General features: G+C 59.1%; 1 protein-coding gene across 3 annotated transcripts; it reads left to right on the top strand.

The window, feature by feature from the left end:
* Positions 1-927: 927 nt before the first annotated feature.
* LOC122216187 (cytochrome P450 26B1) lies at positions 928-21,449 on the top strand. 3 transcript variants are annotated; one of them, XM_042932655.1, is made up of 7 exons: positions 928-1,025; positions 1,833-2,499; positions 6,002-6,226; positions 15,058-15,333; positions 15,597-15,752; positions 17,276-17,560; positions 17,917-21,449. In XM_042932655.1, the coding sequence occupies exons 2-7, from the start codon at positions 2,296-2,298 to the stop codon at positions 18,307-18,309; spliced, it is 1,539 nt and encodes a 512-aa protein (XP_042788589.1). In that variant the 5' UTR covers positions 928-1,025; positions 1,833-2,295; the 3' UTR covers positions 18,310-21,449. The 3 variants fall into 3 exon arrangements, with proteins under 3 accessions (XP_042788589.1, XP_042788591.1, XP_042788590.1); XM_042932657.1 differs by having other exon boundaries at positions 979-993; positions 2,272-2,499; XM_042932656.1 differs by lacking the exon at positions 928-1,025 and adding an exon at positions 1,702-1,777 and having other exon boundaries at positions 1,884-2,499.
* The last annotated feature ends 376 nt before the right edge of the window (positions 21,450-21,825 follow it).

Below are 21,825 nucleotides of genomic sequence, written 5' to 3'. Positions count from 1 at the left end.
CGCGTAGCTCCATGTATCACAGACACGCAGGAGGAGAGGCCAGATGACAGACGGATGCACAGACACACATATAGCTCCACAGAGAACACACGAACCCGCAGACACACCACCCAGCTCCACAGATGTCGAGCCGACCCAAGGACACACAGGCGCACACACAGGTGCGGCCCCGGGCCACACGCACACCTCGCGCAGGCACGCGCGCCGGGCCCTCTGCGGCCGGCTCTGAGAAGGTGGCCGCGCTCACCCAGCTTGTTTATTTACTCATTTGTATCAATGAACGTTTGTACCCGACTCCTCCCGCCTCCGGTGCCGGGTGCCGGGGCTGCCGCATTTGTCCTCGGCTCGGGACACTCACCCGGATCGGCACCCGGGGGGTTCCTCCGACGCTGCGGGGGGCGGAGGGCACTATAAAGTTAGGGGGTCCGAGAGGAAGGGCTGCGTCGTGAGCAGCCCAGGACGCGGTCGGGGAAAGGGGAACATTGGCGTCTTGTGGGATGAGAGACATATGCGGGTGGTGGTGCGGGCGGGGGGGGGGTGTGTGGGGAGAGACCTCTGCATCGGAGGTTTGGGATGCCCGGATGGGAGATGGGGGACCCCGGCTAAGGAGAATTGGGAGGAGAAATGTTGGCGGGGGCATTGAAGGGTCCCGGGAGATAGGAGCCGGCGGGATTCCGCGGGATTGGAGCTTGGGACCCCGATCACAGGTTCAGGGGTTTTCAGCGGCCCTCCATCGAGGGGCAGTCCGGCAGAGACCTCAGCCACTGGGGCGACAGCCCACACGGGACTGCCCGGGGCGGGAGGAGGGGGCCAGGGACCGGGAGGGAGGAAAAGAGGGAGGGAAGTAGCTTAGCAGCCAAGCGGGCACGAAGCGAGCGCGCACCGTGTGTGTGTGTGTGTGTGTGTGTGTGTGTGTGTGTGTGTGTCTCCTCTCGTCCGTCTGTAGGTGCCGGGCTCAGCGAGACGCCGGCGAGAAGGAAGAGGAGGCGAGAGGTGAACTGAGTTTGATCCTGCGGCGGCTACAAGTGGGTCCCGGGCGGGCGGCGGGCGGCGGGCGGCCGGGGCGGGGCGGGAGGCCGGCGGGCGCTCACACGCTCCGGCCGCCGGCCTTTCACCACGCCTCCGGCTTTGTGAGCGCAGGGGGGGGGGGAGTGTGGGGGGTGGAGTGGGGTGGGGGTAGGGTGGGGGTGGGGTGGGGGGGCGGGCTGGCGGAGCGCCCACGGCGCAGCCTCCCGCCTCTATATAAACACACGCATCGCCTCGCTTTGGACTCAAATTCACATTGAGAGAAGCTTTTAAAACCACCAGCCCTGAAATCCTGCCTCCTGCTTTTCCCCCTCTTTCATTCCTTTTGCCTTCCTTTCTTTTTTCCCCCTTTCTTCCCCCAGCAGCAACTCCAGAGCCGAGAGACTGCGTCCCGGGACGGATTGCCTTTTCTTAATTGATACAATAGCCCAGCTCGGGTTTTCACCTCCTCCCCCAACCCCACCCCGCCTCACCCCGCCCGCCGCCGCCGCCGCCGCCGCCGCCGCCCCAGCGCCCGCCCGGGGCTCTGTCGTCGGCCGCGTCCCGTCCCGGCCGCGGCCCGCCGGCTCAGCACCCGCGCTCCGGCTGCCGCGCCCGCCGCGCCGCCTCGCCAGCCGCGCCCGCCTCGGGGGTGCGCGGCGGCGGCTCTGCGGCTCGGGCGCGCCGCCGGGGGCAGCCCGCGGACGCTGGGCTCGGGCCTCTCGACTCGCCTCAGCCGGGGAGTCTTCCCCTTCGCCCCCAAAGTTTCTGGGTTCGTTGGAATTTTTGGATTCAGAGTTTTTTCCCTTTTTTTTTTTTCCACCTAGGAATTTGAGGGGAAAACTTTTGACAAATCGATCGCACTTTCTCTCCGCTAGCTCTTACGAGAGAGGCTCCCGCTGGACAAAGTTTTCCAAAGTTTTCCGAGTGTGATGGTTGCGGGGAGAGCTAATCCACCAGCTTGATTCACGGCTTCATCTCACCACCCTCGAGCAGTCCCCAAGCCCGCTATAAGGGAACAAACAAACAAACAAACAAACAAAGTTACACTCTGAGTCTCCTCGAGTCTCCTCTCTCTCTTCTTGTAGGCAATTTTTTTCCTCCCTCTCTCCGCTCCCCTCGCAGCCTCCACTCCCCTTCCCGCGGCCCCTTCCTCCTTCTCTGTTTCGGCTGGAGGTACCAGGACCCCCGGCCGCAGCCTCCCCTCCCCCGCCGTTCGTGTCCCTTCTCATCCGGCCTTCCCCTCCCCCGCCGCGGCCGGCACAGCCAATCCCCCGAGCGGCCGCCAACATGCTCTTTGAGGGCTTGGAGCTGGTGTCGGCGCTGGCCACCCTCGCCGCGTGCCTGGTGTCGGTGACGCTGCTGCTGGCCGTGTCGCAGCAGCTGTGGCAGCTGCGCTGGGCTGCCACCCGCGACAAGAGCTGCAAGCTGCCCATCCCCAAGGGCTCCATGGGCTTCCCGCTCATCGGAGAGACCGGCCACTGGCTGCTACAGGTAAGGGCGCACTCGCTCGGATGCTCTCCGGGGTCCGCTAGCGGCGAGCGCCGGGAGGAGGGAGCCTCGGGCTGGCCAGGGGGCGCCCGGAGCTTGAAGGCACGGGTCCCCGCCCCGCCCCTTCCCTCCTCTTTGCGGGTGCCGTCCGGGCTTCTCCTGCCCGCCTGCGGCGTGGTTTGGAGCCCACCGGCGCCCGGTGCGCAAATTCTGGGAGTTGACACGAGAGGTCCCAGGACCCCAGAGGGCTCCCAAGATTGACTTTCCCCCGTCGCTGGCGACCCAGCAGGGGTCTAGTGGGCTCCCCGCGCGGTGCGGGCCAGAGGGGGCGTCAGGTCGTGAGCCGCTTTCGTCTCCCCTTCGCGTTCCAGGCCCCGGTTGCCGTCGGCTTCCGGGGCTTTGGCGGTGTCCTTCGGACCCGAAAACTGAGCCGGGGAGACGAAGGAGCCAATGGCACCCAGAAGTGCCCCTTTAAGACCCCCGGCTGTGTTCCCGCCGCGTCGTCGGCTGCGCTAGGTACAACTGCCTTGGTCCAAGGTCGGAGAGAGCGTGTGTATTTTGTGGTGGGGAGGGAAGGAGGTACCCCAAAGAAGATGAAAAGCCTGAGACTCGAGGGTTCTTGGCTTTTAAGGAAAAGGGTCTATTTGCTTATTGGGTGGGGACACTGTAGCAAGGGAGAGAAACCTGGGATTGGTGTGTGAGATCCATAGAGTGTGTGCATGTTTGTTGCCAGACGCCTCACGACCGCACGCTGCTGGTGATAATGGGGGTGGGCGCGTCGGGAACCAGACTCAGGTAAGGTAATGGGGAGATTAACCTGGAATTAACCTCGTCAAGTGCTGGACAAATGCGTTTGCAAGTGGATACACACAGAATTTTTTCTTTTGGGGGTGGGGGACGCCTCTGGTTAACCGCGGGAAGTGTGTCGTGTTCGCGTGTGCACCGGTGTTTGTCCGGAGGATGCTGATGGCGGTTAAGAGAAGGACGAATGTCCTGAAGACAACCCGGGCAAGGGAGAGGTGGGGCGGGAGGCGAACGCAGAGACCTGTGGGTTTAGAAGTGCGAAAGCAAGGCTTGAAACTAACAGACGCGTGCAATCCGCGCGCGCACCACACTTACACCCTGCCGGCCCCGCCCCGCGCCAAGTGACAGCGGAGCGGGGGCGAGGAGGGTGACGCGCGTTTCCTCTGCGGTGTGGTCTTCCCAACTCCCAGAATCGGCCCATCTCTTTTGGGGTTGTTCAGGCAGTGGGGAGGGGTTCGCTTTCACCAATAGGGCTACCCTCCGCAGAGAAATCCCCAGAGCCTCTCCCTTGCCGCCACACTTAAAGAGTTAACTGCGGCGGTGGTCTAGGCTTTTGGCCGAGAATTTAGGAAATAAAATACCTCATACGGGCATCAGCTCCTGTCTTGTTAGAGCCAATCTGCGGAATGCATGGTCTGTCCCCACCTCCTTTTCCTGACCTTTCTCTGCCATCCAATGTCCCCCTGACCTTTTCTCTGAATCCCACAAGGGCCCCTTGGGGCTCCGTGTCCAACCCGCACAGAAGATGGGAAAAGGGAAGCAGGCCTACACCTCCCCTTCCATCAGCCTGTAGGGCCCTAGACTCCGCCGTGGGAGCGACATGGGGGATGCCTGTAGGAGACCGCTGAAGGGGTTAATGGGAGCCCTCTGAATCCCAGCTTTATTTTTTTGGAGTCATTTATCAGATTTTACGGGGAGACCTCCAAGGGCTCTCCGTTTCCACCGTGCGCCATCTAAACAGAGCCTAGGGCTAAAAATACAACATTTTTGTATAAATTGGACTCGCGGCCCGAGCGGCCGCCCCTATGAAAGTCCTCTTTGTGAAGACCGTGGAAACGGCGGACAAATAACTCTTTATTAATGCCACAAAAAACGCACTTTAATTATAGTTAGGCAGATCAGAGGCGGGAGGGGGGCGGCGGGAGAGAGGCGGCGGCGACCTCGGAAAATTCACAACCCAACTTTTGTGTCGAAAGAAAAGAAAAACAGAGGAAAAGAAGGAGAGGAGAGACGGAGAGTCAGACGGAGCGAGCGAGACGGGTATAGCAGACGGAGGGAGGGAATCCCGCTCCTCAACCCCCCTTGGTCGCACCTCCATCCTCGCCTAGAATTCTCTTAAAGGGATAGACGCCGTCTAGAACCGCGGCAGGGTCGGAGAGCTCTCTCCTCCCCCACAACCTGGGAGTGGGGTGGCGTCCCCCCGCGACCCAGCCCCCCTCCTGGAGGCGCGGGCGCTCTGGGCTCTCTCCCTGTCGCGCGCCCGGGCCGGGGCCGGAGGCGCATGTGGAAAAGTGATTAGGGATCCGGGTTCTGCAGAGTCACTTTTCGGCTGTGCTGGGGTGTGTACACATCTAGTTGGAGAATACTTTTCCGTAGAAGAAAGGAAAGTGAGGAGAGAGACCAACCTAGGAAAAGGGGACCGCCGAGGTGTCCCTTCGGGGGTGCGTGACTCGGTAGGTCTGGAGTCCGCATCCGCACTTCGTTGGCGGCCGAGAGCTACGGCCGGACAGGTGGCGCCCCTCCCCTTCCCACCCGGTGCCGCCCCGGCGGGATAAGGGTTAACGTAGGGTGGGGTGGCGAGTGCCTACGTCAAAGGTGAGCGGGACGCCCCTGCCCCCGCCCCTCGGAGGTCCCCTCGGTTTCCGGTACCCGCGCGGGGGCCCGCTCAGCCAGCTCCTGTGAGAGCCCGGCCGGGGCCGGGGCTGGGGCCTAGGCGTCCTGGGCTCGCGCCGCCGCAGCCGCCGCCGGGGATCCGGTTACCTGCGACAGCCGCCCCGCCCTGCCCCGCCCCGCGGGGAGCGCCTTCCTCGGAGCTCGCGTTCCAAACTCCTGGGCGGCGACGAAAATCCTTCTCAGTTATTCCCAGGGCACATTGCATTAGGAAAATCGCGGCTCTCGGCCCGTGACCCTACCTTGCAGATCCCTCAGAGGGCCGCCGGGTCCCTTCGCGGCCCACCCCTGAGAACGGAGGAAACCCCAACCCCCTTCTGTAGTGACTGCCTCCGGGCACCGACCGCTCACCGCTATAAATAATCTTTGGCCTGCGGCCACCCCGCGGGGTCTCGCCAGCCCGTGGCCGAGAGCCTGGAAATATTTATTCCGAGAGGCTCCGGAGCGTGGGGCGGGGGAGCGAGGGGGAGGGGGGCGAAGGCTCTAGCTTTGGGTCCCGCGGTCCGGGATACCTTTTTCCTCCCGCAAGTCATTACTAAACACCCTCCCGAGGGGTGCCCCGGGCCTCCCGCCTCCTTGCATTATTTATTATCCTCTAGGCCCTACTTCCCAGTTCTTGTGCATGCTATGAAAAATAAAACCTTCGTGCGTGTTTGTGTGTGTGTGGGGGGGGGGGGGGGGGGAGCAGGGGACTGGTGGCCTGAACGGGGTCCTCCGCCCCTCCCCCGCGAGCCCTTCAGGCTGGGCCTCCGGGACATCTCATCTGGAGATGTACGCTCTGAGAGAGGTTTTTTTTCCGTGGCTCCCGCAGGGTTCCGGCTTCCAGTCCTCAAGGAGGGAGAAGTATGGCAACGTGTTCAAGACGCACTTGCTGGGGCGGCCGCTGATCCGTGTGACGGGCGCAGAAAACGTGCGCAAGATCCTCATGGGCGAGCACCACCTCGTGAGCACTGAGTGGCCACGCAGCACGCGCATGCTGCTGGGCCCAAACACAGTGGCCAACTCCATCGGCGACATCCACCGCAACAAGCGCAAGGTAAGCGCTCTGGGTTAAGAACCCCGCAACCCTGCTCCGAGCCTCTTCTCTGTACCAGCCTCGGGTGTAAGGAGTTCGCAGAGCCCGGGAGACGCCCCCACTCGAATCTGAGACCCCATTTGTACACCATGCCAGAGGACCCCGCAGTTCCGTGCCTCGAAGTCTGCGGTCTAGGTTCCAGAGCTGGCAGGCCTCCTCTGGGTCTGCCCGTTTGTTGGCTAGCTGTGCCCTTCCCACTACCAGGCCCAGCGGGGGGCTGGCTGTTCGGGGTGAGGGAAGTGGTTTAGAGGGAGCTTGAACGTGCAGGGACTAGGGCGTCCAACGCCTGTCCTCGCGGTGCCCCACAAAATTGAAAAGAGAAAAGGGCAGATGGTGGCCCATGCTCCCAAGGCCTGGAAACGGATCTTTGTAAAACCAAACCTAGCCTTTCTGCCACCGGTTGCTGGATTAAGGTAGACGCGGCAGGCGCTGGGAGCCGAGCACCCTGTGCGAGACGGTCGCGGAGCCTCGCCCGGGAGGGGTGAGATGAAATCTGGGCCACTGCTGCGAGAACCAGTCTGGATGGCGGAGGAAGGGCGAGGGGTGGGCGAGGGGTGGGAGAGCGGCGGCGGCGCTGCAGGGGATCAAAGTGCACCTACCCCCTCCCATAAAGAGGAAGAGAAAGTGGGTGTTTATCCTGTGGATTTCCCGAGCGCCTGCAAGAGGCGCGGAGGAGGCGAGCCAGCGCGCACGGAGCGAGCCTCCCCGCCCCCTCACAGGGCTGCGCCGCCGCCGCCGCGGCTCAGAGCGCGGGCGGCACGTGCTGTTTGAACTGCAGTAACCCGAAAGCTGAGCCGCCGGCGGGCGGGGCGGCGGCCCGCGGGCTTAAAGCCGCCAGTGAGGGGGCGCTGCACGACCTCCCCTCCCTCGGTGTTTTCCATTAGGTCAGAGGACTCATCCAGGTTTGAAACCTGAAGGGAAGAGAGGCAGCCTCTGATCTTCCCGGAGGAGTGGCAGAGTCTGGGAGGGGGGCGGGTAACGGTGAGCAGCCCTCTCGGCCAGAAGTCCATGTGAAGTGGTCTTTGTGAACGTAGGAATTAATCTTGTAGTATTTGGTGTCTTCTGCACTGCTTGCGACGAGTAGTTCTCCATAGCAGACAAGCAGACAAAAGGCGGCAAAATCTGATGGAAGAGACAACTCCCCCCACCCCCCCACCCCACCCCCGCCCCGCCATAAAGCACGTACTGGAAGGGGCTCCTGAAGTAGTCTTCCCCATCTGCCTCACTAGAGCAGGAAGCAGCTAACAATTCCAGGGGGCAGATGAGGAGTGGTTGGGAGGGGGCTATAGGCTCAGGCATGGGGGGCTTATAAAATGTGCTGGCCATTATTTTTTTCCTAGTCTTTATGACTCCACCCAAAGCCTGTTCCAAAGAGTGAGGAGACAGCCTGAGATTCAGAAACCCAGCTCCGGGGAATACGTCTGCTTCCTCATTTTATTTTTATAGAGGCTTTGACAAGAAAAGTTATCATCCCCTTCTCACAGAAGGGGACACAGAGGCTTGGAGAGTTTGAGGGACTTGAACCAGGTCAGGAAGCAAAGAAAGGGCAGGACAGGGCATGCAACACAGGCATCCGTGAGATGAGTTGTTTCTGGGCCACCAAGCAGAGCCCTACTTAGTCCTGCCCACCTGGGCTTGCCAGAAACTGGTGGTTGGGGGTGGGGAAGAAGGAGAAGGCTGGATCAGGACCAGAGTGTGAGACCCTGGGGGTGCAGAGGGCTTGCTGTTGCCTTGTGGTTCCACCCACCCGGTGCCCAACTTGGCTGTGGGCCTCCAGGTAGGGAGGGCCCCCCTGGAAAGCCCCCAGGTTTGGCCCACATTGTCCATTTGGGAGGAGGGAAGGAGAAGGCATAATGAATGCTGCCAGAGGAATGCACAGGGAAGGAAGGGGGAGGGAAGGATAGGGATGGAGCAGGGGTGGGGCCTGACACTGAGAGCCACATGGATGGTCTCCCTCTTTGGGGTACCCTATTCTCTAGTTCCTTGGGGATAGGAGGTGGCCAGAAAGCAGCTCATCCTGACAGAGGCTTGAGAACCCAGGGCAGGGCGCTCCCAGTGTGTGTACTACTTGATGCTTGCTATGTGGCATTTATATGGGTCCTATGGTAAATGGGTGGGCGAAAGGGTCTCTCCCCCCCCCCCCAATCTCTCTAATTCAATTTTCCATAAACTTAGGTTTGCTCAACCAAATTGAAGGCTTTGGACTAGGTAGACACAGAAGTAGGAATCTCGGTCTTTGCCTCAAGAAGTAGAATCTAGCTGGAGGGACGAGAAGAGAATGAATATTCAGGGGCATATTGTTGGTCCTGGAGAAAATGGCTAGTCTGCAGGACCCCAGTGCCCAGTGGACCCAGCCTGGGCAAGGTCGGGGGTGTGCCACGCACGATGACTTATCCAGTCCACTCTGTAGTCAGGGACCTGGCTGGTGAGCAGGCCGCTGGGCCGGGCCCAGGCCTGGTTAGGATGTCCTCACAGGAAGTACAGCCCAGGTGTGCTGGGGCCCCGGCTGGCTGGCGGGGAACTAGGAGCGTCACTGTTTCCATTGGGGCTGGTGGCCCACCCCTTCTCTGGGAGGTCCGACCAGATGTGCTGGGAAGGGGCTCCTTATAGCCATCGCTGCACTCCAGGTGTTTGCCCTGCTGTCCTGGTGGTCTAGGGCCAAGATGGGCGGGGTTGTTAGGGAGAAAGTCCGGAAAGTCTTGCCCAGTCTAACAAAATCCTCTCTTGGAGAGCCAGGCCTGTGTCCCTATAGCCACTACCTCAGACTCTGTCCCTTCTCTTTTGTAACTTCCCTTCCCCCAGGGATCTGGGGTGTCTCTGATAATGGGGGAGGGATGTCATCCTTCTTTGTGTGCAGAGGCTGGGGTAATTACCCTGGAAGGGTGGATGGAGTGTGGTAGGGGAGATTGGGGGAAGAATTGTCAGACACACAGAGGGGGAGTTGGGGGTGATTACAGAAGCTCCAGTGCACAGCCCCACACACCAGAATCAGGCATTTCCTCTTTTCCTTTGGAGATAGGGCTGAGCCTTTCGGCACCAGAGGGCCAGCAGTTTCAGGGCGCCTCAGACAGTAGTAGCCCTCCCCAAACTTGGAGAGGATCCCAGAGAATGCACTTAATCCTGGATTTCTGGGTCCTGGAGATGGCAGGCATGGCTTTCCCTTCATCTCAGACTCCTGGCTACGGGGACTTCCGTACCCAAGGCTGAGGTGGGGGAGCAGCTCCCCAGGCTTTGGAGGTAAGGATTAAGAAGCCCTGCCTCCCCGCACACCATCCCTCAATGACCTGACCTTTGGGCCCTGTCTTGGGTAGGAGTGGAGGTCAGGCTCAGGATCACTGCACCCCTCTCAGAGACCCGGTGCACCCTGCAGTCTGTGTTGGGGTAGAGAGTCCAGGAAGTGCTTCAGCAGGAGGGCAGAGCCAGGAGGGTTTGGGGGTCTTTGGGGAAGCCAGCCCAGACCTGCTCTAGATGGCCTTTGGACCAGTGCACAGCCTCTGGCCGCAAAGTCTCCCCAGGCTCAGCTCTGGGCAGAAGTTCCCACCTGTACTGGATAGGAGGGTGGGTGGCGCGGCCAGGCAGCCCCGCTACTGAGAGCTCTGCCCCAGCCCCTTGGCAGAGGCACACAGCCTTTGTTCTGCCAGCCCCAGAAGTCCTTCACTCAAAAGTTACTGTAGCAGTAACCGGTGGGTGCAGGGGCTGCCGAGGGTGAGGGCGCGGGTGGCAGGAGCGGATCTCTCTGAAGGTCAACGGGGGAGGGAGCCCGTGGCCAGCCAGCCGCCAGGGTGCCTGGGAGTGGGTGCCTCCCTCCAATTGCCCTGTGCCAGGCAGTGGGCGGGTGGGCTGGCTGGGTGTAGGGTTCACCCTCTCCCCTTTCCCTCCTTTCTCTGTCCTCCCAGGGCAGGGAGGGGTCCAAGGCTATGATGCTGGGGTGTCTGCTCACTTTCCAGCCTTGGGAGACAATTCTGGCCTTGACAGGGAGGGGAGGCTTGGCTGGGGTCTGCTCTGGCCCTGAGCCCCCTGTGCCAGCCATTGTCTCTGTTCAGGATGGCCCAGGCTGAAAGACTGGGGTTAAGAGCGTGCCTCCAGGGGAAGAGAAATGCTGAGAGCAGGAATATAGTAACCAGAACAGCTGGCCTTTTCCTTAGAATAAACTTGGCCATAAAGAAGCGGCCCCTTAGGGCTCCTTAGATAAATTCAGAGCTCCCAGGATTGGTAAGGGGGTGGCTCATGGGGTTTGGAGTGGTGGGAGATGGGGTTCCCTGCCGTTGGTGAGTGTGGCCAGTCATGGTCTGGACTGTGACATTGGGAGAACCCTTCCCTCCTTGGGCCTCAGCTTTCTGAGGGGGTTTTGCTATGGCTGGAAGAAGGATGAGTGTCTCGGCAAACCTAAACCTTCAGATTCTGTGGCTTAGGTATCTGCCAAGGGCTGCTCTCCCTCCCCCACCATGTGCTTTTGTCCTGGGGACAGAATCAGAGCTAGAGTCAACTGGGGGACAGACCCTCTGTTCCCATAGGTGCTGGGAACCCAGAAGCATGCCCAGGCTGGGGGGTCTGGGCTGGCCCCTCCCAACCAGAGGGGCTGAGATGGGATTGGCTCAGGAGGCCGCCAAGGTGAAGTCCAGGCCCAGTGGAAATGCCAGGCATCTGGGAAGATGACGTCCTCTCTTGTCCTCCCCCTTACTTGAGTTTAAAGTACACACCTTGGCGTCACCCCTGTGCTGTGCGGACAGCTGCCTCGGAGGCTGCCTGCCCTCTGTTATTCTTTCCACTCCGCAGGCTGTGGCTCCGGTGGCTTGGCTTGGCGGGGTGGCCTGCCCAGGCCCCCACCCTCCTGGGCAGCCGCTTCCATTCCTCCCAGTCTGAGTCACTGGCCCAAGGAGTAGGTTCGCTCTCTGACTCTTCCCGCTCCTGAGGCTGCCTGTCCAGAGGCTGTCTGTCCGTCTGTGCATTCATGGCCACCAGCTGAGAAGGGGGAGGCTATCTGGCTGAGCGGGTCAGCAAGCAGGGCTCTGGGGCTCCAGTGTGCCACTCCTCTCCCAGGGGCTCTGTGTGAGAGGCAGGAGGGGGAAGCATGTATAGAAACAATTATGGAGGATTTGAACCTTGACAAGCCCCCTGGTGTCCCACCCCCACCCCCTCCCGTTCAGGGGAGAGAGCGAGAACAAGGATGTAGACCCTTGAGCCAGTTGCTTTGCTGGAGAAACTGATGGGGGTGATGGAGGGTTTCCAGGCACGCCCTCCAAGGCGAGAGCCCATCCTGCGCCGCGTCTGTGCCGGGGAGTTCTCAGGTCTCCCGTGACACTCTGCTTTCTCTGTCCCGGCACCAACCCTGGTGGGAAGTCCATACCTGCTGCTCCCTCTGCAGGGCTTTGCCTGGGCCACAGCTGGTTCCCGATGACCTTTGTCCAACATTCTTGGCTCACTTTTGGGAATTCCTAGGGAAGCCCCAGAGGGAAACAAAGCAGCTGTGGCTCCTGTTACAACTGTGGTCAGGGCAGTCGGTTCTGGGGGCTGGGAACCCTTCCTCTCTTCACACCGCGCAGCTCCGCTGGGCGCCTTCCCGTGTGCCCGAGTCCTGACCCCGCCCGCCCGACGTGGCCCAGGCCTCCCTGTGCCCTGGCCAGCACCTCCGCCTCCTCCTGGCCTTTGTGGTGGGTGGTGGTTTCTGGGCTGCCTCGGCTGTGGGAAGTGCCCTCGTTGTTAATCCTGGGCACCAACCCAGAGATGAGGCCCGGGAGGTTTCCTGGTGCCTGGGAGGCCCTGATGTCTGTGGAGCTGGAGCCGCTGGGCTGGAAGCAGGGGCATGGACTGGATGACCTCTGAGCAAAGTCCTTTGGGCTCAGAACGCCTGCAATCTCCCTTTGCTTCGCTTCTCGGTTGGCCATTTTCTCCGCCTCGGGGGGCTCTGAGAGGAATCATGGGTGAGATGGCTAGGTGGAAAGGGACCCAAGAACATCCAGTTAAACTCCTCATGAAACCAGTGGGGAAACTAAGCCCTAGAGAGGACAGTGAGCTGTTGGCTCTCACTGATGAGTCAGGGTCAAGAAAAGAACCCTGGACCTGGCTGTAATTCCCTTTTCAGAAGCCCCAGCCCAGAGGCTTGCAGGTGCAGGGTGGCAGAGGGTATCCTGGGGATCATTCCCAGCTCCCCATAAGGACCCCTGTCTTCCTAGAGGTGACGTGTGGACCTCTTACCCTTGGAGTCCATCTGCTTAGTCCCAAATCCCCCTTGGTCCTCCTGCCCTCTTTGGACCCCAAGGTTTGAGAAGGAGCAGTTCATCTGGCCATCACTAGAGGGCGCAGGGAATGTAACCTTTGGGGCAGGGCAGGGCAGGGCAGGGTTCCTCAATGGGTCACATCTGGCCACTCCTTAAAGTGCAGTGGGGGTCCTCAGAGCGCCTCCTTTGGTAACCCTGGGATGGCCCCTCCTGGGCCACTGTAGCCTGCTTGGAGTGCGTGCATGGGGGCCTGGTAGGCCCTTACCAGGTGACTCATGCAGTGCCAGATTCTGGACTCTTTCAAGGGGACGACATCTACTTTGGGACACATAGATACTGGCATTTATGTGCTCTGTACATGGAAAGGAACCACAGAGCTCACGTCTTTCAACCTCACCATTTTATAGATGAGGAAACTGAGGCTGGGGGGCGTGATTAGGCCATGGTCACACAGTAAGTTGGTAAGTTAAAACTCAGGTCTCTGGATGCCCAGTCTGCCTTTGCAGAGTCACCACCCCACTGCAAATTAGAGCGTAGCTGGCTTTGACACTGACCAGTCTAGGTCTGCATGGCCTCTGTCCTGTTACCCACCGCCACATGCCCACCTTTGGGCTCAGGTCTCCTGGTGCTGGGAGCCTGGCCAGCCCTTGCCCCGATCCCCTCCATGACAGTACTCAGTTCGCCCTGGACTGGCTGGTCCTAGGCCAGGTGTGGCCTCCCTCTCCCTGCCTGCCCCCACCTCCAGTCTCCTCACTGAGGCCTGGTAGCCACAGAGTATCTTTCTGCCTCCCTGATGGGCATTTTGCTGTTTTGTAAGGGCCCTTAGTTGGCCAGCACTGGGCTTTGGGGACTGGGCCCCATTCCCACCCCATAAGAGCCAAACTTGGAATCCTAAGGACACGGGGTGTGTGTGTGTTGGGGGGGGGGTACTGAGGCAGAAAGCACACTGCCTTTATCCATAGCCCTCTGAAGAGAGTAGCAGCTGAAGTCTCCCTTGTATATTCCTGGGACCCCCACAACTGAGCAAGGTGTGAGTGACCCATTCAGGCCTGGGCTGCCCTTGGCCACTTCCCATCATCCTTTTACATTTCAGCTGTCCCTTAATAGCAAGAGCAGCCCCGAACAGTGCTGGCTTCTCTGCCCCTCACTGGCCTCCTTCCCTCCCTCCGTCTGCCCACCGGGAATTTCGGAATGAAAGTGCTATTGTGAATGCCTGGCTGGGCCACTGAAGGGCCAGCACTGTTATTTCTGCAAACCAGCCCTCCCATTAGCCATGCAGGGCTGAGGCCAGGAAAATGTTACCTTTTCCTCCTCGAGCTGACTGCAGGGGAAATTCTCACATTTACAGTTTGTGCGGTGGTTGTGTTTGGGGGACAGGAGGGGAGGGTGAGCGCGTGTGTGTGGTTTGCGTGGGTCAGGGTAGGGGGGCTAGAGGAATATTTGTCTCCTTCTCCTGTGCCGTCCCTCCCCTCTCTGCCTTCCCCAGTGACCTTTCCCTCGCTGTTGGTGGGGGTACCCCCTTCTGCTCTGGACTCTTGGAGGGGGTAGAGGATGTTGGTTATGAGTGGGACACACAAGGGATCAGTAAATAAACTAACGTTGTCCCCTCTCCTGTACACCGTGGTCACCAGTGTGAAAACTGTGCTGGGGCATTTGGGTAAGGAGAGGGCAGAGGGTGTTACTGAGGAAGCAGGAGGATGGAAAGCAGAGAAGGTGGAAATAGGGACTCACTGGCTACTTAAAATGGACCAGGAAGATGCAGGGCATTAAAAGAGCTTCTGTTTGGCTTTGTGATCTTTTGGGTTGGAAAATCTTGCCCCCATTCCCCTGCCTCCAGGCCTGGCCACATTGAAGACATTTTTGTGGCACAGCTATTAACAGATGGCCTGGGATCTGCACCCAGTAGGTGTTTCCCAGGGAATAAGAGCAATTTGGTCTCAGGAAGTCCTGCCTGTGGTCTAACCTCAGACTCTCTTGTCCTCCCATCAGTGGAGAAGAAGAGCCACCTAGTGCTTTCCATCTCTTCCTCGGCCAGTCCTCGCACCTGTGTCCCACTCCTCCTGGGCGCTTCTGCCCCTGTGGCCTGGGAGTTTGGGAATGGGTTCCTGTCGCGGAGGGGCCAGCTCCTCTGCAGCCCTGCCCAGCACCCCGTTGCGTGCTCCCCAAAGCTGATACAGCCACATCGCCTGCAGACCTGCTGGCGGCTGGACTGCCCAGTCCGCCGGGCTTTGCCACTGTTTGGAGCGCATGCTTTTCTGGGCGTCAGGAAAGGAGAGGACAGCTCACATCTCCATGTGATGACATGGAAGGTCCTGACTTTGAATAAAAGTGCCCACGAATGGTGTTTTAAGCCTGTCCTTCCCCTGGTTCTGCCTCAAGGCACAGGCAGCAGGAGGGGCTTTGGAGGTAGGCGAGCCAGCAGGTGTTTGTGTCTAGAGCTGGAAAGCGGAGCTTGATTGGAGTGGGGACCCAGAGTCTCTGTGGCCACTGTCCTGGCTGCATGCTTCAGTGGGGCCCCCTGGGAGCCGAGAGGGCCGGCACGAGCACCTCTTGCCACTGTCTCCTGCCCTCCAGGTCTTCTCCAAGATCTTCAGTCATGAGGCCCTGCAGAACTACCTGCCTAAGATCCGGCTGGTGATCCAGGACACGCTTCGCGCCTGGAGCAGCTGTCCTGAGGCCATCAACGTGTACCAGGAGGCGCAGAAGCTCACCTTCCGCATGGCCATCCGTGTGCTGCTGGGCTTCAGCATCCCCGAAGAGGACCTTGGCCACCTCTTTGAAGTCTACCAGCAGTTTGTTGAGAACGTCTTCTCCCTGCCAGTCGACTTGCCTTTTAGCGGCTACCGACGGGTGAGCACCCAGGGCCTGGGAGGAGAGGAGATGGGGCATCCATGAGCCCACTTGGAGTGAGATGGTGGCCGACCACTAAGACGCTCACCGGTCACACAGACAGAGGGGAGGTGTCAGCAGAAGGGTGAGGGTTGGAGCCTTCACCTGCTGGTCTCTGCAGCTTAGGTGGGAAGTTCTCAGAGGAGTCCTTTCCCCGTGGCCCTCCCGGCCGTGGGAAGGGGCCTTTCCTCTTTGGTGACCAGGTGGCCTCCTTCTCCCCTCAGGGCATTCAGGCACGGCAGATCCTGCAGAAGGGCCTAGAAAAGGCGATCCGGGAGAAGCTGCAGTGCACCCAGGGCAAGGACTACTCGGACGCACTGGACATCCTCATTGAAAGCAGCAAGGAGCATGGGAAGGAGATGACCATGCAGGAGCTGAAGGTGGGGGCGGCCTCCCCAGTGGTCAGCGCGAGCACCCCATGCTCTGTTTCTACCCCTTCTGCTCCCGGCCCACAGGGACTGTCCCTGACCAGCTGTGGTGGCCATCACTACATGGGGCTGGGGCATTTGACCAGAAAAGAGACCGTGTCCCCGTCTGCTTAGTGTGCACGGTCTGATGGGGATAGACGAGAAGCGTCCGCAGTGGGTGGTACCACCCCCCACCACAGCTTCTGTGCACCCACACTCTCCATCCCACCCACAATGCCATCCACCATTTAGGAAAAGGTACTGAAAATTGGCCCCTAGAAACCCCGCGCACATTTGGTGTCGGTGGCTTCGTTGACCCCCTCGACCCCTTGACCCCCTCTACCTCCCAGTATTCACCATTTCAGTGCATCATGGTCCCCAGAAGGGAAGCCACTTGCGTGAGGGCAGCCTCAGTCCTTGGGGAGGAACAGGGAGATTTGGACCTGACTTGGGTCTCCTCCCATCCTACCAGCCTTTTCAAACTGGTGGCACTCAATACCGTCTCCCAGCCTGTCTGGTACTCGCTAAGCCCAGTCAGGCTGCCAACACCAAGACTGTCCACACTGGCCTCCAAGAAGGGCTTCCTGCCCGCCCCTTTTTATGGTGGGTGTACCACGTGAGGAGGGATTCATCAACTCATCCTGGTCTCGACTCTGCCACCCGCATGCCTGCCAGGTGCCCACAGAGACTTCCTGCAGACTCCGCCTTCCGCCATCCCCACTGTCTGTGCTCACCCTTAGTCTGGCTCCTGCTTTCCCCCTGGCGAGCCATTAGGAGCTCCAGTGACCTTCCCGTTTGACAAGAAGTGTTGTGCCTTGTAGGTGGTGCCACGGCGAGTCAGAAACCCAGGTCCCTTCCCTCTCCTCTCTAGGCCTTCACTTGTAAAATACAGGGTTCAGGATGAGGTGACCCGCTGAGACCTTTCCCTGGGGTACCCAGTGCCCAGGTGTCTTGCTCCCCTGAGAACTCTGGTGGGGTCTGAGGCTTCTGGGGGCCACCTCCGCTCAGCCCAGCACACGTCCCCGTGGGTGTGGTCCCAGGTCACCTCCCCAACCCCGTCAGAACTCCTGACCTCCTACTAGATGTCCTGGGGATGGAGGAAGGGGCTGCGGCTGCCAGCTGGAAAGCCACAGTGTAGACCCACCCTGCTCACCACGCCGGGCCTGGCTCCTTGAGATTTGTCCTTTTTCTTCTGTGAGCTCACTGCGCTGATTAGGCCTGCTGGGGCTGGCTCTGGAATCCAGCAGTGAGGGAGAAGCAGCCCTGCCCCAAGGGACTTCCAGGCTCGTGCCTCTGCCCTGGACTGTAGCAGCTAATTCTCCTGCCCAGCCGGGGGACTGGCCCTGTGACCTGTGTCTGTTGTGGCCCGGATGCCGCAGCAACGTGAGGCTCAGAGGCAGGCCCAGCTAGACGAGCCTGGGGCACGGGGGATGCCGGTGGAGCGGGGCTGCCCCCGCGCTGGATCATCGACGATGCCTCTCTCCTTGCCGCTGCAGGACGGGACCCTGGAGCTGATCTTCGCAGCCTACGCCACCACTGCCAGTGCCAGCACCTCGCTCATCATGCAGCTGCTGAAGCACCCAGCCGTGCTGGAGAAGCTGCGAGAGGAGCTGCGGGCCCAGGGCATCCTGCACAGTGGCGGCTGCCCTTGTGAGGGCACACTGCGCCTCGACACCCTCAGCGGGCTACACTATCTGGACTGTGTCATCAAGGAGGTTATGCGCCTTTTCACACCCATTTCTGGTGGCTACCGTACCGTGCTGCAGACCTTCGAGCTTGATGTGAGGCTGGGCCCTGCGGGGCTGGGGCTTTGGGCATCCTTGGGAACATTGCCTTGGGGGTGGGGGCTGGCTGCTGGGAAAGAACAGCCTTTTTGTCAGGGTACTTCAGTACCCAGATGCTGGGTCAGATGAAGCTAACCCGGGTATCATAATGGAAGTTGCATGTGGACATCTGTAAACAAGAGACAGGACTAACATGCTGAGGGGGGAGCTGTGGGGGGAGAGGGTGCCACAGTGGGGGGCCTCTAGAAACATCTGGACCTGTGAGGCTGGCAGGCAGAAAGTCATCTGCCCTCTCTCAGACCTCCTCCGGCTTTCACCACCATACCTCACCCCTCCCCCCGTCTTGCCTCCAGGGTTTTCAGATTCCCAAAGGCTGGAGTGTCATGTACAGCATCCGGGATACCCACGACACGGCACCTGTGTTCAAAGACGTGAACGTATTCGATCCAGACCGCTTTGGTCAGGCACGGAGTGAAGACAAGGATGGCCGCTTCCATTACCTCCCGTTCGGCGGCGGTGTCCGCACCTGCCTGGGCAAGCATCTGGCCAAGCTGTTCCTGAAGGTGCTGGCGGTGGAGCTGGCTAGCACGAGCCGCTTTGAGCTGGCCACCCGGACCTTCCCCCGCATCACCTTGGTCCCTGTCCTGCACCCCGTGGATGGCCTCAGTGTCAAGTTTTTTGGCCTGGACTCTAACCAGAACAAGATCTTGCCAGAGACGGAGGCCATGCTGAGCGCCACAGTCTAAACGCGCCTGGCCCATACCCCCACCTCAGCCCAGCCAGGCGGGGTGGGGTGGGGTGGTGGTGGTGGTGGGAGGCACCAGAAGGGTCGAAACCTGTGTGTGGGAGGGGGCGGGAACGTGGGGAAGGGGGAGCGGCCCCCCATACCTTACCCTCCCCTGTTTCCTCTCCCTGGCAAACCCTACCCAAAGCCAGAAGGGCCCCGTCCTTCCAGGGGAAAGGCTCTTCTCCTGGCTCCTACTTCTCTCCAGTCCCTCCAGTTCCCACCAGCTTAGCTTCTGGGAAGGGGCATGGCGGGGCACTCTGCATGCCCATTACAGTGTTAAAAGTCAGTGGCTTGGCTGTCGCATTTGCTTGTCATGTTCTGAACTGGTCCCACCTCTCCCATTTCTTTTGGGCCCCTTTAGTCTGAGGACGGGTGGTTGAGGGGGAGGGAGGAAAAGAGGTGCCCCGTTTGGGGCTCTCTTCAGCGCCCCCTCCCTTCCTGCTTTGACTCAGACTGGTAGAGTGCCCCTCCTGGTGTGGCTGCCCCGGAATAGCATACTGGGTAAGAGAACACGAGTCACCCTTGGTAGAGTGGGGGGCTGCAAGCAGCCTGCAGGAGCCCCACCCTGTTGCCAGTTTGGACATTTGAAATTACCTATTGCTGCTACTTTTTCTCTCTCTGACCTTGGGGCAAAGGAGCCCCAGGCCCTGTCCTCCCAGCACCCTCCCTGGTGGCCCTGGGCATGCGCACTGACATCCTCACCTTCCTGCCAGGCAGCCTTGAGCCCATCCTACTTCCCTGTTACACACATGCCCAAGGCCTTTGGCTCATGGGCTGCCCGCTGCCCCTCACCCCGGACCCTCCCCACTCCCCCCATATTTATTCACTTATACAACCGAATCTTGGCGTTCCTGGGGACTGGAACAAGCATCTCTTCTGTCCCCAGCCACCTTCGCAGCTGTCCAGGGCAGGGCTTCTGCGAATGATGCGGTCCTCCCACCCACGGGCTCCAGACCTTCTGTGGGTTCAACCTCAGAGCCTCACTCTCCGGGTGAAGTCCAGTGCCTCCGCCTTTGCCCCCTGGCGGTGGTGGGGAAATGGCCCTCTGCCTCCCTCCCTGCTCTGTCAAAAACCCTGTTCACATGGGGATTTGGAGGCTGCCACAAGCTCTTGCTTGGCCACTGTTCACCCCGGTGCCCCCCACTCCTCCTAGTGAGCATGGGGAAGTATACGGGTTCTTTCTTCTGACAGGGAGCGAGGGCCCCTGTTGTCCGTCCCTTGACCCTCACCCTTGGCCCTTTGCCCTTGGAAAGATGTCCTTGAAGTCCCACCCACCTCTATGCCACTGTCTACTTAGCCCAGCTCAGAGGTGTGGGGACAAGACGAAAGCAAGGGGAGGTGAGCGAAGAAGGCGGCCCGTTCGCTGTGCTGACTCAGGTCCTCTGCTGTGGTCTGGAGGCAGCTGCAGGGGGGGGGGTGCTGCAGAGCTGAGGAGGAGGGTACGTGAGATTTGTCAGAAGTGATTTGGCTGAAAACTGGCCAGTCAGGGGATGACTGGGGGACAGAGGAGTGGTTCCTGCCACTGGCATTTTGAGTGTTGGAAATTTGGGATGCCTCCTGGGATGGTTTTGGGGGTCTCTGGTGAGTCTCTAAGTGATTTTGTCTGTTTTCAGATTTTTCTTGGCTTTCTGTGTTTCTCTATTGGATTTTGATGTTATATAAAATCGACGAATCATCTTTACAAGAAAATCAAAAACACACAGAAGAGACAGAAGAGTGCAGGATACCATTCCCTCCAGTTCCCTCTCTGTAGCAGTGGCTACTGTGGCCGCTGAGTGGCCCCCTCATGGTGCTTGCAGACCCCCACCCGCCCCGACTCACATCCCTGTGTGGTAGGCTTTAGGGCAACGGGTTCATGCCTGGTGGACCGCTCTATAACCCCTGTTCTCAAGTGTTTCATTTGGTTCCTACATTTTCGCTACTAAAAAACAGTGCAGAACAGGGGCATCATTGGCAAAGAGACATTTTTAAAATATTAGCAAAATCTCTCAATCCACCCCCCCCCCCCCACACACACATTCTGAAAAACAGGCAAACATGTGTCAAGACTCATCAACGCTTGCAAAATACCTGCATGGTGCACCAGAATTTCATACCCATAAAAAAGCCCAGTGTCTGCAAGGTTCCTGGTCCATTAAGCTGACCCAGCTTGTCCTGAACCAGTCGCTTTTGACTGAACATCTAGGAAGGCAGTAAGTGCTACTTCAGACAGGAAGCCCACCAGGCCTGGCCCTGGTAAGGGGGTGGGGGGTCTGGAGGGCTCTGGGAGGCATCAGTGGCCTTCTTTTGGGGTGACCAGCCTGGGAGGGGCAGAGGGGAAGTCGGAGGGGGTCCCCGTGAGGAGGAAGGAAGGATTATTTACCCCGCTGGGTCTCAAAGGCAACAAGAAGGGAACCGAAAGAAGCTCTTGACTGGCTGACAGGAGGGTCCCAGTGTCGAAATTGAGCCGTCTCTCCTCTCTCTGTCCATCCGTGTCCGTGTGTTTCTTGTATAGGCTCTATAGAGGTAGCGCTAGATGGGTGATGTTTCCTCACTCACCATTCCTAACTATTGTAACTTGACATTAAAAAGACAAAACCCCACAACCCTCTTCCTGCCACGGGCTTGCAGATTGAAGCACTTTCGATGTTGGGCGCTGGCGTTTGTGTTCTGGGTACCATCCTGACCCTGCCCGGATCACTATAATATTATTTTATACACAAAACTTTTTTTTTCATAAATGTTATAATTTTGTGTCTGTCTTTATAAACTATTATAAGTACTATTTTTGTTATAATTCAAAATAGATATTTAGTATAAAGTTTTTGCTGTTAAATATTTGTTATTTAGTAAAATATGAATTTTTTTCTCTATTGTAAACATGGTTCAAAATATTAATATGTTTTTATCACAGTTGTTTTAATATTGAAAAAGCACTTGTGTGTTTTGTTTTGATATGAAACTGGTGCCGTGTGAGTGTTTTTGCTGTCATGTGGTTTTAATCTGTATATAATATTCCATGTTGCATATTAAAAAAAAATGAATGTTGTGCATTTTGTGATTTTGGAAATACTCAACCTGGCTCTTTTATAGGCTTCCATAATAAACCGTGGGGACTCACCCTTGTTTGGCTGTCTGGTCTCTGCATTCTCAGCATTGCTGTAAGGGTCCTCCCGGCCACCCACATGCCCTTCCCCTATGCCCACCTGCCAGGCAGGAAATTCTTCCCCACAACCAAGCTCACCATTCCTTGTGCATAGGCGCAGAGAGGTCCGTGCCAGTGCCCTGGGAGTAGTGGGTTCCCCTGGGTGGGGAGACGTGTAAATGTACGGCCACTGGTCCCCATACATTGGGGGATGGGGCAGCTGGGAGTTGTCTCCGCTGGCCGACTGTGGCCATGACCAGCTCGGCCGGGAGTCTCATTGCTGGACGAGGCAACCCAGAGCCGAGGCCCCATCCTCAGCGTCCGTCTTGAACAAGGACACTGATGTCCATG

Source organism: Panthera leo, chromosome A3 (genome assembly GCF_018350215.1).
Source record: "Panthera leo isolate Ple1 chromosome A3, P.leo_Ple1_pat1.1, whole genome shotgun sequence".
Classification (NCBI taxonomy): Eukaryota; Metazoa; Chordata; class Mammalia; order Carnivora; family Felidae; genus Panthera; species Panthera leo.
This window is presented reverse-complemented; position numbering and strand designations above follow the sequence as displayed.

What these genes read in the sequence shown, in the direction of transcription:
- LOC122216187 (XM_042932655.1), top strand. Translation starts at nt 2,296, where the DNA reads ATGCTCTTTGAGGGCTTGGAGCTGGTGTCGGCGCTGGCCACCCTCGCC. An exon ending in CCGGCCACTGGCTGCTACAG is followed by an intron (nt 2,500 to 6,001) that starts GTAAGGGCGCAC and finishes TGGCTCCCGCAG; the next exon opens with GGTTCCGGCTTCCAGTCCTC. An exon ending in TGACCATGCAGGAGCTGAAG is followed by an intron (nt 15,753 to 17,275) that starts GTGGGGGCGGCC and finishes TTGCCGCTGCAG; the next exon opens with GACGGGACCCTGGAGCTGAT.